Here is a 13,095-nt window from a genome sequence, read left to right as displayed (position 1 = left end):
CCTGGATCCCAGAGGGATCACAATCAGCCAAGACCCCTCCACACAGCACCAGTGCTCCTCTCGCAATGGTTATCTGGACAGCAGCTCTCATGGAGTGAGCCAGGGGAGAAGTGGGGTAAACGGGAGGGCATGGAAAAGACTCAGCAGGTATGAGATACCCAGGTGGACTGAATGGAGAACCCAGCAGGTTTCAGATAGAGTGAGGGGAGCAGAGGAGCAAGGACTGATGGGCAGGCTGAGGAGAGGCTACTGAGTGAAAACAACATGCCGTCTGAGGAGCTCTGTAAAATGGGGAATCTGAGGCACAGCCAGGGGAAGTGACTTACCCAGGAGGCAAATGGCAGAGCTGGGAATAGAACCTGGGAATCCTCACACTCAAATCAACCGTCTAACCACATTCCCCCCCCCCCTCCCAGCCAAGAACAGAACCTGAGAGTCGTGATTCCCTGCTCTTACCACTAGACATCACCCTCCTCCCAGATGCAGGAAGAGAGATGAGTCCTCAGTCCCATTGCTACACTGGCATCATATACATCAGCCTTCTCCTTTTCTGATGGGTCCAGTTAATGCAGTACAATCCCCTAGTGTGGATGCACCGTACAAAGTTGCTTATACCAGTAAAGCTATTTACCTAAGGGAAACCCTTGCCTGACCTGAGCTGCTCCGTGCTGCCATCTCTCTTAAAGCCCCAGCTCCTGGAGTCATGGGACCTCAGCTTTCATGCGAAAGAAAAAAGGACGTTCCCAGCCCTCATGGTGCTGGAGGAAAATGTGACCTGGGTGTTAACTCTAAAGGCTCAGAAAGTAGGAGGCAAAGACAAGGCCAGGTCAATGTTACAGGCTTTTGCTGGCATAGCTTGGTCAGTCAGGGATGTGAAGAGGTGGCAACCCGACAAGCTGTGCCAGCCGCTTCAAACGATTCCGTTTACCCCACAGAACTCTGACCTACATCTCCTTTCCTTCGCCCATACCTCACCGGGCTCTCCTCAGTTTCTCTGTAGTGTCCATCACTGTGGGATCTAAGGGCCTGATTCCCATGGAGGCCAGTGTTTGTCCCAGTAATAGCAGGGGTGTGACTTTTCCCTATATCGCTACACTGGTTTGCCCCCTAGTACGATGCAATCCTACCAAGATAAAGGCGCCTTGTTTCAATATGGCTTATTCCTCTTGCCACATGGGAACAGCTGCAAGGCACCTTCACATCCACGTAGCAGTGGCCCTCCTAGGAATCGCGATGGCATTGCATAACAAAACCACACCCCAATGGAGTTCAACGGCTGTCAGTGTGCAAAGCCGGACTCAGGCTTACACCCGAAAATGTTGCCGACCCAGTAACCACACACAGGGATGTGATTTTTTTTAATGTGATTAAAAAGCCCTGGTCTAGACATCGTTCCACCGGCAGAGGAGTCTTTTGCCAGTATCTGGGGAACTGGTCTAAGCTGTCTTGGCAGGCGCTGCGTCTCCAGCGGGCAGGCTTGCCAGTACAGCTCACAGACCTGGCCTAAAGTGGATGCAAGAGTCAGGCCCTGACCCATCTTGGTCCTTAGAAGCCCCTGCCATCCGGCCAGGCAGCTGTGTATGATCCTGGCTGGCCCTGTAGCAGGGGGAGTTGTTCCTTTAGCTCAGATGGGAGAGGCCTGTGGTCAGGTGCTGGAAGGACTCAGGTTCTGTTCTGGCCGGCAGCCTGGGATAGGGGCAGGAGCAAACTCTCTGCTTCTGAGAACACACCCCAGGACCAGCCTTCCCAAGCCTGGTGTAGGGACAATGGACTTTGCCAATGGGCTGAACCCTATTGGGCACGGACAGACAGATGCACAGGGACACCACGCATGGGGGACAGACAAGGAGAGCGCTGGGTGGCTGAAGGAGCAATGAGAGGGCCTGCGACAGCAGAAGAAAGAGAGGGGGGAAGCAGTGGGTTATGGATCCACAGTCACAAATGGAAACCCTCCAAAATAGCCCTGGAGGGCAGTTCTAGCTTCCAAGCCGGGGGAAAGGCAGGAGTGGGGACAGGGAGAGAGAATGGAGGCAAGGTGAGAACCAGAGATGGGAAAGACTGAATGTGAGGGGAAGAGGAGAGAAGCTGCTAGACAGGTTAGAACTGCATTGACAGAGAAAGGCCGGGGATGAAGAGGGGCCGAGAGAGAAAGGTTAGTAGCTGTTAATACTGTCTCTGGTGGAGGAGATTTTTGAAAGCAGCACAAGGGAGTTCCCCATAGGGCTGATTATAGATGGGGACCAGCTTCCCAGGTAGAGAACTGGGGCTTCCGAAGGGGGTGGCCTGGAGATCACAAGCGATTAGTCTCTGACACTGGCACCATGTTCAGCCCTGGCCTGAGCAGACTCATCTGCAATTGAAGCTGCTGCAGTTTCACCTGCTTAATCCCAGGGATGAAATTAGCTCCTGCCAAGCTGATCACGTGGGCAAGGTCCTGTACCTATCTGGAAGCCCACTGATTTCTCTGCTTCAGTTGCAAAATTGGGACTTTAGAGCTTGTCTTTGTGGGGAGACTGACTGGCACAGCTACAGCAGCATCACAATTCTGCTGCAGCTAGTCCAATAATAACAACCCCAGGCTCTTCTCCATGAGATCTCAAAGCAGGTAACCACAGAGGTTGGTCTCATTATCACTGCACCACAGAGAGGGGAAGCGACTGGCTAGTTGCAGAGCTGGGACCCACCTCACCTGAGTCCTAGTCCAGTGGCTCTCCCCGCTTGGCCACACTGCCAGATTCACACTCTACCAGATTCCACAAGAACTTTCCTCTGCAGACAAGCCTTGAGGCCACCATTCCAGGTTACTGACTTGAGCCGAACAAAAACCAGCCTGGTTTCAAGTCCACGCAGCCTTTCCCACTGGTTTTTCATAGCATTTCAATCCTAGATCCTGCGGCCAGAGGGACCCATTTCAACCCTCCAGCTTGACCCTCCTGTAGAACTCAGGCCATGGGACTTCCCTGTTTGAACTCAAGCTGATATTTTAGGGAAAAAAACCCCATCCAATCTTGATTTAAACACGGACAATGCTGGAGAATCCATCCCAACCCTTGGTAAATCGTGCCAACGGTTAATTACCGCGTTAAAAACGTGTCCCTACATCTACACCTGTCCAGCTCCAACGTCCAGCAACAGAATCTTGTTACATCTTTAGCTATGTTTCAAATCACATCTTCAGGCCTTGGGCAGATCTTCACTGCAGTTAGTCTGAGTTATCCACACTCAAGTGACTTCTCTGAGTCAACCCAGCTTGACTGAGAGCGACCATAACACTCAAGTTGCAGCACCCACACATCTGTGGGAGTCACTAGGACTTCTGGGGCACATGCTGTGGTTCTCTGTACAGCAATAAGGTCAGAAATATGGTGTCACTGGTCAATGTCAGGCAAAAAAAGCCAAACAAATCTCATATTTTGAAAACAAATCCCCGGTCTAGGTTATAAATCACAATTAAGATGATTAAAACTTGAAAGAAACTAAGCATCTAATTTCCTTTCTACTACTGAGGGTGTTTAGCTTCTCATACTTTGAAAGGTGAGAAAACTGAGGCACAGAGCCGTGACTAGCTTATGTTCACCCAGTGAATCTAAGACATTGCAAGGAACTGAACCACGTTCTGCTGCACCCCAGCATGCTGCCTGAATCACTAGGCCCAGCTGCCTCCAAGAGTCAATTTCACTTCCAGGATCTAACCCCCAGCTGCAATGTTGGAAACACTGCAGTCGGATCTTCACAGCCGAGGAAACAGCTTCCACTGGATCCCCGAGAAATTACGGTGAATGCCTATGGATGGTAGACTGGGTGAAACCTAGGCAGTGGCCAGATTTCCCAGGGCTCAGCACTCACTACTGGACCCAGACTGTTCAACGAGGCCAGAACTCTGTAGCTCACTTCTGGGTAGGTGTCAGAATGTTTGAAAATATGGCTACTTATTTCAGTGCCCGAACGCTCGTCTACCTGGGGCAATTTCCCAGCGTAACTACACTGGTATACCCATACCGCGAGCGTCGCACCAGTGCAACTCCCAACTCTTATTCCGCAATCAGAGGCCCTTTGTCTGCTTTCTGGTGTTTGTTCAAAATAACCCAGAGAAAGGCACTCTGTTGGAATTCGAGGTTCCCACATGGGGTGTCATACCGGTAAACGTCTCTGTGTGAACAGACTTTAAATCAGTGCTGAGCTCTTTCGAAAACTCTGGCCTGTGTGTTTCTACAGCGCCGAGGACAATGATCCCCGATCTTGACTGTGATGTCTACGAGCTCCTCTGATGCTAATGAGAACGACCCTTTAAAATCCACTGCCTTGACTATGACTGTTCCCTTCCATCCCAGTACTTGCAATCAGTCCTCACAGATCATTCCGTGAAAGGAATGGACCAGATACTCTGAGCCATGGTGCCGCTGTATTGCCTCAATCGCCTTTCCTTTCCTGGCCAGCCTATTAGATTCTCATCCTGGGCCTGACCTAAACCACAACAAACTGAGTGGAAAGTGTCCACTGCTTCAGTGGGTTCTAGATCAGGCCCACAAGGGATTTGTGACCCCTGCCCTCTTCCCACTGTCCAGCTTTGAACTGGAACCTTTCCATTTCCATCCACCTGTCTCCCACCCATTAAGGAAATCTTTAATGACAGATGTGACAGGTTGGTCAGAGCTGTACGGATCATCCTACAGAGAAGGGTTCGACGGGTGGGGTGGGGGAATTAACGTTTTAAAACAATGTCTCTTCCACCGAATAAAAAAAGGAAGGGAAGAAGGAATCCTTAAAAAGGGGCTTGCAGAGAATTAACATGCACCTTGGACTTCAGTTCTTACCCACCCCAGCTGACTTGCCATAATGGAGTCTCTGAAACATGAAATGCTAACGGACTCAAACGGACACACTGCACTATTTAAGAGATTTGATCAAGGAAAAAAACACAAAGAAATGTATAAAAAGATATTGTATAGGCTGAATTTTTAAAAAATGTTTTGGTTAAAAAAATTAAGTGAATTTGATTTGCATGTTTTTGTCTTTTTAATTTATTCTACCTTATAAGCAACCCGGGGTGGGCATTTCTTCCCTAACCCAAGGGGTGGAGACATATGCCTCAGCATCTCATACATATCCGTGAAAGTCATCCGGCCCCTGGTAGCGGAAAGGAAAAAAAAAAAGGCACGAAAAAATAGACAAGAGAGAGATGCAAAGAAGAAAAAAATATTTTAAATCAATTTCAAAAGAAAGGACAGAAAAAAAAATAGAAGAAAAAAATGCAAAGATTACTGTGCTGCTTCTCAGCAGAAAGAGTGAGAGCTCACACACCTTTCATTCCTCTGTGTAACTAGCCAGCTTTGGGCGTGGGGGGAAAGGAACAGTTGATTCAGCAAAGCACTTAAGCTCCCATCGATCCACTGCCCAATGAAATCAATGGCAGTTTGTCCATTGCCTTCAGGGGGCACCGCATTCTGCCCTTGCTTAAGAGAAATGAGTGTAGGCACAAGCTTTAGTGATTTGCTGGGCTCCTGAAGTCCTTAGCCAAAATTCCTCCTGGTGTTCTGGGCAGGAGGCCAACAGGATCAGGCCGACTTTGTAGCAAAGAACAGGACAGAGAGAGCAGCAAAGAGTCTTGTGGCACCTTATAGACTAACAGACGTATTGGAGCGTGAGCTTTGGTGGGTGAATGCATCTGAGGAAGTGGGTATTCACCCACGAAAGCTCATGCTCCAAAACGTCTGTTAGTCTATAAGGTGCCACAGGATTCTTTGCTGCTTTTACAGATCCAGACTAACACGGCTTCCCCTCTGATACAGGACAGAGAGAGAAAGATCTAGCTTTGCGCACGCCTCTTTGCCAATGCTGGAGAAGGTGGTGGGCAGGGGGGGAGGTGGTGGACGGGGGGGAGGGGAAGGGAAGGGATAAATGGCAGAGGTGTCAATGCAGTTTCCGTCCTCCCCAGATGAAAAAACTCAATGTGCGAAGGGTGGTGGGGGGGGGGGGGAGGTGTAGAGATACAGTGGTACAGATCCTCAGTGCCTAGCTTCAGCTGACAGCAAGCAGAAAGGGTTCAAAATCACCGAGATGCTCCATGCGGTACTGGGCGGACGGCATCCTCGTACGCATTCTGTGTGCTAAGGACGTGAGTGGGTTACTCCTTGAGAAGTGCAGGATACCGAGATGTGTGTGTATATATATATATATGAAATATATATATTAAAGAAACCATAAGCAACATTCATTCCGTTGATGCTAGCAGGTTTTAGTGTAAGTCAAACCTTGCAAGCAACCCTATGAGGGCATTTCTTGCCTAAGCCCAGTGGGGGAGAGATAACACGTAATAAACTGTACATATCCTTATAATGAATTCGGCCACTGCAAGAAGAATACAGGGGGTTAGTGCAGATGCTACAGGGCGAGAAACACACAAACTGTCATGTACACACAGATCACTGCAAGGCTGCCAGGAATGGGGGCCCAGGCCAGCTAAGGAAACCTGCCTGGAGGGACCCTGGGGGTGGAGGGTTGGATACGCATTCCTGTGGGCTCCAGTGGGAGCTGAGGGCGCTTGGCCTTGGCAGAGTAGAGGCCTGGTGTTAAAATCGCTACTACAGACCATAGCTGGCTAAGATGTCCTGGGAGGTGGGTCTGTTATCGGGGAAACTGAGGCATAGAGCTGCAGGGTGGGGGGCAGTGACTTATTCAAGGTCACCCAGGGAGTCATCAGCAGAATTGGCGACAGAACCCGACTCCTGGCTCCCAGCCCCTCTGCTCTAACCCACTAGACCCCACATCCCATCCCAAGCTGGGGACAGACCGAGGGATCCAGGTTCCCTGCTCTGTTTTCAGACCCATAGGCCTCTCCTGGGGCCTGATGCAAAGCCCAGTGAAGTCAATGCAACGGCTGCCCCGACTCCAATGGGTTTGGGATCAGAACCCGACACTGTGCTGGGGGAGGGGTGTCACTCATATGCAAAGGACCCTAGTGCCAAGGCGGGGGCAGGGTTATGTCTACCCCCCAGTGGCACAAGATCGGACTCGGGGGCTGGTTGGGAGCTCCTCCTGCTGGGCTTGGCAGGGCTTGCCAGGTAGGGTTGGCAGCATAGACAAACACCTTAAACCTGGAAACAATGGGCATTTCCGAGAAATGGAACAGGGCACAGGGACGACATGGGACAGCACAATGCCTGGGATGGTGGCCCCCTGGCACAGAACCGAACACGACACTCCAGGAATCCTCCGCAGATGATACACCAGGGGCAGAGGAGTCATAATGTCCCGGAGCCGGGGTGGGGGTACATCCCCAAACGCCCTGTGTTTAGCTAGCAGCCTCTCCCTGGCGCTGCTGATTGTGTCATCTAGCTGTGACTGTGGTGTCTCTGCAGAGCATATGGGGACTCAGGGCGGGGGAGGAAAACAGCCCTGTGTTTTCCATCCAGCCAGCTCTTCTGCAAGCTATTACCCACTTCACAATGCGCTGTAATAATGGGAGAGCCCGGGGCACCATGGGACACCCCAGGGCCCTTTGATTTGCTTGGGGGGGGGGAGGGAGAGAATCCAGCGGCAAAAACCTAAAATTGAAAAAGGAAACATTAAAGAGCAACACGATCCAAGAGCCTGCGTGTGCAGGGCCCCGAGGGGAACACAGAGCCAGCCCAGGAGGGGTGGACAGGCTTTGGGATCCGGTCTCGCTAGTGTACAGCTGGGTCAGTGCTCAGGGGGAACTGGTCCTGTCTGCCCCGAATCTGATCCTGGACAGATCCTCTGCAGCACCTGCCCCGGAGAGTTGGTGTTCAGCCACGAGAGAGGCCTCCATGTGTCGCCCCTCCTGGCAACCGGAGGAACACAGCCCCTGCCTGCAGGCCAGAGGACGTGATGATCTGTTGGGGAGGGAAGGAGGCAGCCAGGCGGGCAGATAACTTACTGTTCTGTGTGACTAACAAGGGCTGCTTCTAGGAGGCTTTGTCCAGGAACTAACCCAAGGCAGCGGCTACCCAGCAAACCAGGGTATTGACTAGGACCAACCTCCCCACCCCACTGCAAAGGGTTCTTTACTCAGGAGACGCTGGCTCATGGCTCCTTCCCATGGTGCTTGGACTCCAGGGTGCCCTGCGCCCCCTTCCCCAGCCCTAGAAACTTACAGATGGGCCTGGAAACTTCAGACCCTACAAGAACCCAGGAATCTGAGCCGCTGTCTGTGCTGGATTGTCCAGAGTAGGCCATCTAGCCCCGTATCGCCATGGCACTGAATCAGATCCATGGCCTACCAAGCCAAGTAACTGCTCTTCCCTGGAATAGTGGATTAGAGCGAGGGCACCTGGGTCCGGTATCCACTCCCCTTCCCGAGCTGGGCATAGAATGCAGGAGTCCTGACACCCAGCCCCAACCAGGCTCTGACAGCTAGATCCCACTCCTCCTTGACTTGGTTCTTTCTGCTCCCCACCTGCTTTCCCCAGGCCCCCAAAAGTCGATTCTCTGCTGATGCAGGAGGCTCATCTCGGCTCCCTTGCAGACATGGACAAATCCGAGCCCTCCAATCTTCCCCTCGAGGGAGGGAAGGGAATCCCAGCTGCTGGGCGGGGGCAGGAGGTGCGGGATGAGGGTGAGGTCCTTACCAAGCGGCGGGGTCGTACTCTGCCCACACACGCACATACTCGTCCAGGTGGTGGGGCCCCAGGATGGAGGAGTCTCGGGTCAGGTACTCAAAGTTGTCCATGATGACGGCCACAAACAGGTTCAGCATCTGCAGCAGGATGGGTTGGGGCATGGAGGAGGGGGAAGACAGACGCAGAGGCATATTGAACAAGTAGTTCAGTGCAGACAAGAACCCAGGGGTGAAATCCTGCAGCCCTTGCCATGGCGGGGCTCTAAGTGCTCCAAAGCCTCCTCTTTCCGTGTGTCTCTAGCTCACGATTTGGTCATTCTCCCACTCCTCGTCTTTCCTTTACTCGTGCAGCATGCACATACTGTGACGAACTGGGAATGTTCTTGATGTTTCCTCTGAATACTGTGTTGGTGCCTCAGTGTCCCCTATGCAGTTCTTAAGTATCAAGGTGGTGGGATAAGGGCATGTGATTGCTGAAGAGCAAAGGGCCAGTGCACCTAAATGCCTGGCACTCTGTCTCCTAGCAACTGATGGCCTGGGCCCCTCCCCTGCAAAGGTGCCAGCTGAAGGTGTTGGAGACAAAGAGGCCAGGTGACCTCCTGGCCCGGGAAAGGGGCTGAGCAGAGAGGAGGGGCTGGGGGCGTTGTTAGTCTGGAGCTGGCTGGGGACAAGGAGTGAAGTGCAGACGTGGGGGGGGGTCTGGCTCACTGCCCCCCCCGAATGGACCCGGCTGAGGGGTCCGGTTCACTGTATCTACAAGCTCTGTTTTAGATCCTGTTCCTGTCATCGAATAAACCTCTGTGTTACTAGCTGGCTGAGAGTCACGTCTGACTGCAAAGTGGGGGTGCAGGACCCTGTGGCTTCCCCAGGACCCCACCTGGGTGGGCTCGCTGTGGGAAGCGCACAGAGGGGCAGAGGATGCTGAATGCTCCAAGGAGAGACCCAGGAGGTGAAGACGTGTGAGCTTCTTGCCCTGAACAAGTCTGCTCCAAGGGAGAGGAGGCTCCCCAAAGTCCTGACTGGCTTGGTGGGGAGCAGTTCCAGAGCATCGCCTGGTGACTCCGTGACACATACCACTATGCACACACCTGTCATCATACACACGCCAACACACACAGGCATGCCGAGTACATACATGTACATATGCACCAACACATACTAAAATACACACGCAACTGGCATAAACATGCAACACACACATGCAATTCCCACATACACACCCCACAAACGTGCATTGCATACATGCAATTCACAAACCATAATATGCTAATGTGTGCACACATGCCAATGTGCACACCCGTGTACTCACACAGCACATGCACACGTGCACACACATCCCAATGTGCATATACGTATGCACCCATCTGCTAACATGCAAAAAGACGGTCACTCACCTTTGTAACTGTTTTTCTTCGAGATGTGTTGCTCAAATCCATTCCAGTTAGGTGTGCGTGCGCCGCGTCCACGTTCGTCGGAAACTTTTTCCCAAGCAACACTCGGAGGGTCGGCTGGGCGCCCCCTGGAGTGGTGCCGCTATGGCACTAGATATATACCCCTGCCAACCCAGCCACCCTTCAGTTCCTTCTTGCCGGCTGTGACGAACTGGGAAAGTTCTTAATGTTTTCTCTGAGTACTGTGTTGGTGCCTCAGTGTCCCCATGGCAGTTCTTAAGTATCTGGCAGAGCAAAGGGCCAGTGCACCTAAATGCCTGACCCTCTGTCTCCTAGCAACTGATGGCCTGGGCCCCTCCTCTGCAAAGGTGCCAGCTGAAGGTGTTGGAGACAAAGGGATCAGGTGACCTCCTGGCCCGGGAAAGGGGCTGAGCAGACAGGAGGGGCTGGGAGGGGTGGTTAGTCTGGAGCTGGCTGGGGTCAAGGGTGGAGGGCAGGCCTGGGGGTCTGGCTCACTGACCCCCAGAATGGACCCAGCCGAGGGGTCCGGTTCGCTGTACCCACAAGCTCTGTTTTAGACCCTGTTCCTGACATCGAATAAACCTCTGTGTTACTGGCTGGCTGAGAGTCACGTCTGACTGCAAAGTGGGGGTGCAGGACCCGGTGGCTTCCCCAGGACCCCGCTGGGGTGGACTCACTGTGGGAAGCGCATGGAGGGGCAGAGGATGCTGAATGCTCCAAGGAGAGATCCAGGAGGTGAAGACGTGTGAGCTTCTTGCCCTGAACAAGTCTGCTCCAAGCGAGAGGAGGCTCCCCAAAATCCTGCCTGGCTTGGTGGGGAGCAGTTCCAGAGCATCGCCCGGTGACTCCGTGACAACTGGTGGCAGCGGTGGGATGTGCTGCACCCCGTGAATGGCGCTGCTTGCAGTAAGTGACTGGGGAGTGTGATGCAGTAGGGACTGTCTGTGTGGGGAGTGGGAGAGCAGGGGAGGACTTTAGGAGATGGACGATGCCAGAGCCTGTAACCTGAGCTAGGTAAGGGAGGGGAAAGGTCAACACCTTTGCCCGGGAAGGGGACAAAGGAAGGGAGTGGCAGGAGGGAAGCAGTTTGAGTTTGGGCTTGGGGCTGTGTGGGCGGAATTCAGGGTATCCTAGCTAGGATCCAAGCACCCTGAAAGCCCAGAAGGACTCGGTGGAGGGGTCCTGACTGTGCCTGCAAGCTCTGCTGTAACCTGTGTTCCTGTTGTCCAATAAACCTTCTGTTTTACTGGCTGGCTAAGAGTCACTGTGGGTCCCAGGAAGAGGGGTGCAGGGCCGGACTCCCCCACACTCCGTGACAGGGAGCAGTAAAACAAAGGAGGGATAATGAGGACCAGGTGTGCTGAAGGCTCAGAGAGGGACGGTTTCAGGGGGCAGTTAACCTCTGGGAGTGTGTGACCAGCGAGAAGGACTGTTGGAGTAACGGGGTCCCCCTGAGGACTGCAGCGAGCAGTCTCAGGGGCGGAGGAGCTTGCCGCTCGACCCTGGGAGATAGAAGGATTTTTGCAGTAGCAGGGTTCCCCTGGGGATTGCAGGAGCAGTCCCAGGGGCGGAGGAGTCTGCAGCTCGACCCTGGCAAAGAGGTGGTGATCACGAGAAGGGCTGGCACACCAGGGGTTCTTCCTGGAAACCATGGGGGAGCCAAGAGCACACAGGCCTGTGAGTCCAGAGCCACTTGGGAACGGTGAAGTGATGGCCTATCACCATCCCCTTAAGAAGGACATTGTAATCCTGTGCACAAAGAGAGGGTTACGCATGGGGAAATTCACCAAGGCACAGTTAATCGTGCAGTTGGAGGAGAAGCACCGCTCTGAGGAGCAGATTCCTGGCCCAGATGGGGCTACAAGAGGATCTGAGAGCAGCTGGAGCATCAGCCAGGCATCCCCGAGAGTCTGGTCCCCAATCAGACGAGGGTCTTCACGATTGGGTTCCCCATCAGGAGATTGGAGACGGATGGGATGGGAGCAGAGCCTGGGAGAGCGAGAGGACCATGAGAGAGAGCAAGAGCCCGAGGAAAAGCTGCAGGAGAAGCAGCAGCAGCGTGGACTGGTGATGGTGGAGCAGAGAGACATAGGGGGCTGCCCAGGGGTCAGTGGGGAAACACGCCTGAGGGGGTGAGATCCTGGGACAGAGAGAACGGTGGTGGTGCAGCCCCAGATGCTGAGGGACTGTGGGACCTGGGTGAAGTTCCCTGGGGTGAAGCCCCTCGCCCTGCCTATGGCCCAGATCCCTGTGCAGACCCAGGAGGGGTCGGGCTGGCTGGTCGTTGGGGTTCTCCAGGATATCGGCTGGGAGGCCCTGTTGGGGGGTGACTGACTCCCCTTGGGACAGGATCCAGGCCCCGCTTCTGTAACGGCCGAGGGTTTGAATTCAAATCCAGGGAACCAATTGGCTAGGATGGAAATGGTCAGTGGAAATGCAAATGACCTGGCTGGCAGGGGGGAGGGGCTGCTGGGCTCAGGATACCTGCCTGCCTGTAACCAGCCCCCTGGGGCTGAGTGGGAGGGAGAGATGCTCCCCGCCCCCCTGCACACCGGAGAGGGGGCTCACGCTGGCTCTGATGCTGTGACCAGAGCAGAGAGCTCGCTGCCTGGCCCCACTGGGACAGCAAGGGCAGTGCTGAGCATGGGGGGAGCTGAGACCCCAGCTGAGTGCAGGGACACCCAGGCAGGGCAGGTCAGCTGCCAAACAGGTTTGCCTGGTCCAGACCTGCTGCTGGAAAGTGATTACACAGCAGGGAGGAAGCTACCAGGGACAGGGCTCAGGGGGGCTGTGACCCCAGGCCCAGCCAGCGAAAGGGAGCAGATCCCACTCCCTGCCCCAGCCGCTGAATCCCAGACCGAGCTGCAGAGGGATCCCTCCTTGGAGAAGATGAGGGAACTTGCTGGCCACAGCGCTGCAAACCCCATTGGGGAAGGCTGCAGGGACAGAGTCCTGCAGGAGAAGGGATTCCTGTACCGGGAATGGGCTCCCGAAGGGGAAGTAGAACTGGGGGAAATCGGAAGGCAGCTGGTGGTGCCCCAGGAATCCACAGGGTTCTTCCCGTTCAAGCTGCTGGATGGGAGGAGAGTGAGGGGACCCCTGGAC

At 53.9% G+C, this 13,095-nt stretch overlaps 1 protein-coding gene across 1 annotated transcript in view; it reads right to left on the bottom strand.

The window, feature by feature from the left end:
- CACNA1A (calcium voltage-gated channel subunit alpha1 A) overlaps positions 1–13,095 on the bottom strand; it is a 163,894-nt gene that overhangs the window by 29,364 nt on the left and 121,435 nt on the right. The window contains exons 36-37 of the mRNA XM_050925167.1: positions 8,589–8,716; positions 5,031–5,127 (exon numbers count right to left, since the gene is read on the bottom strand). Coding sequence (XP_050781124.1) covers positions 5,031–5,127; positions 8,589–8,716 — 225 coding nt within the window. The remainder of the gene's footprint in view (positions 1–5,030; positions 5,128–8,588; positions 8,717–13,095) is intronic.

Source organism: Gopherus flavomarginatus, chromosome 16 (assembly GCF_025201925.1).
Source record: "Gopherus flavomarginatus isolate rGopFla2 chromosome 16, rGopFla2.mat.asm, whole genome shotgun sequence".
Lineage (NCBI taxonomy): Eukaryota > Metazoa > Chordata > Testudines > Testudinidae > Gopherus > Gopherus flavomarginatus.
The sequence above is the reverse complement of the archived record's forward strand: the minus strand, read 5'-3'. Positions and strand labels throughout refer to the sequence as shown.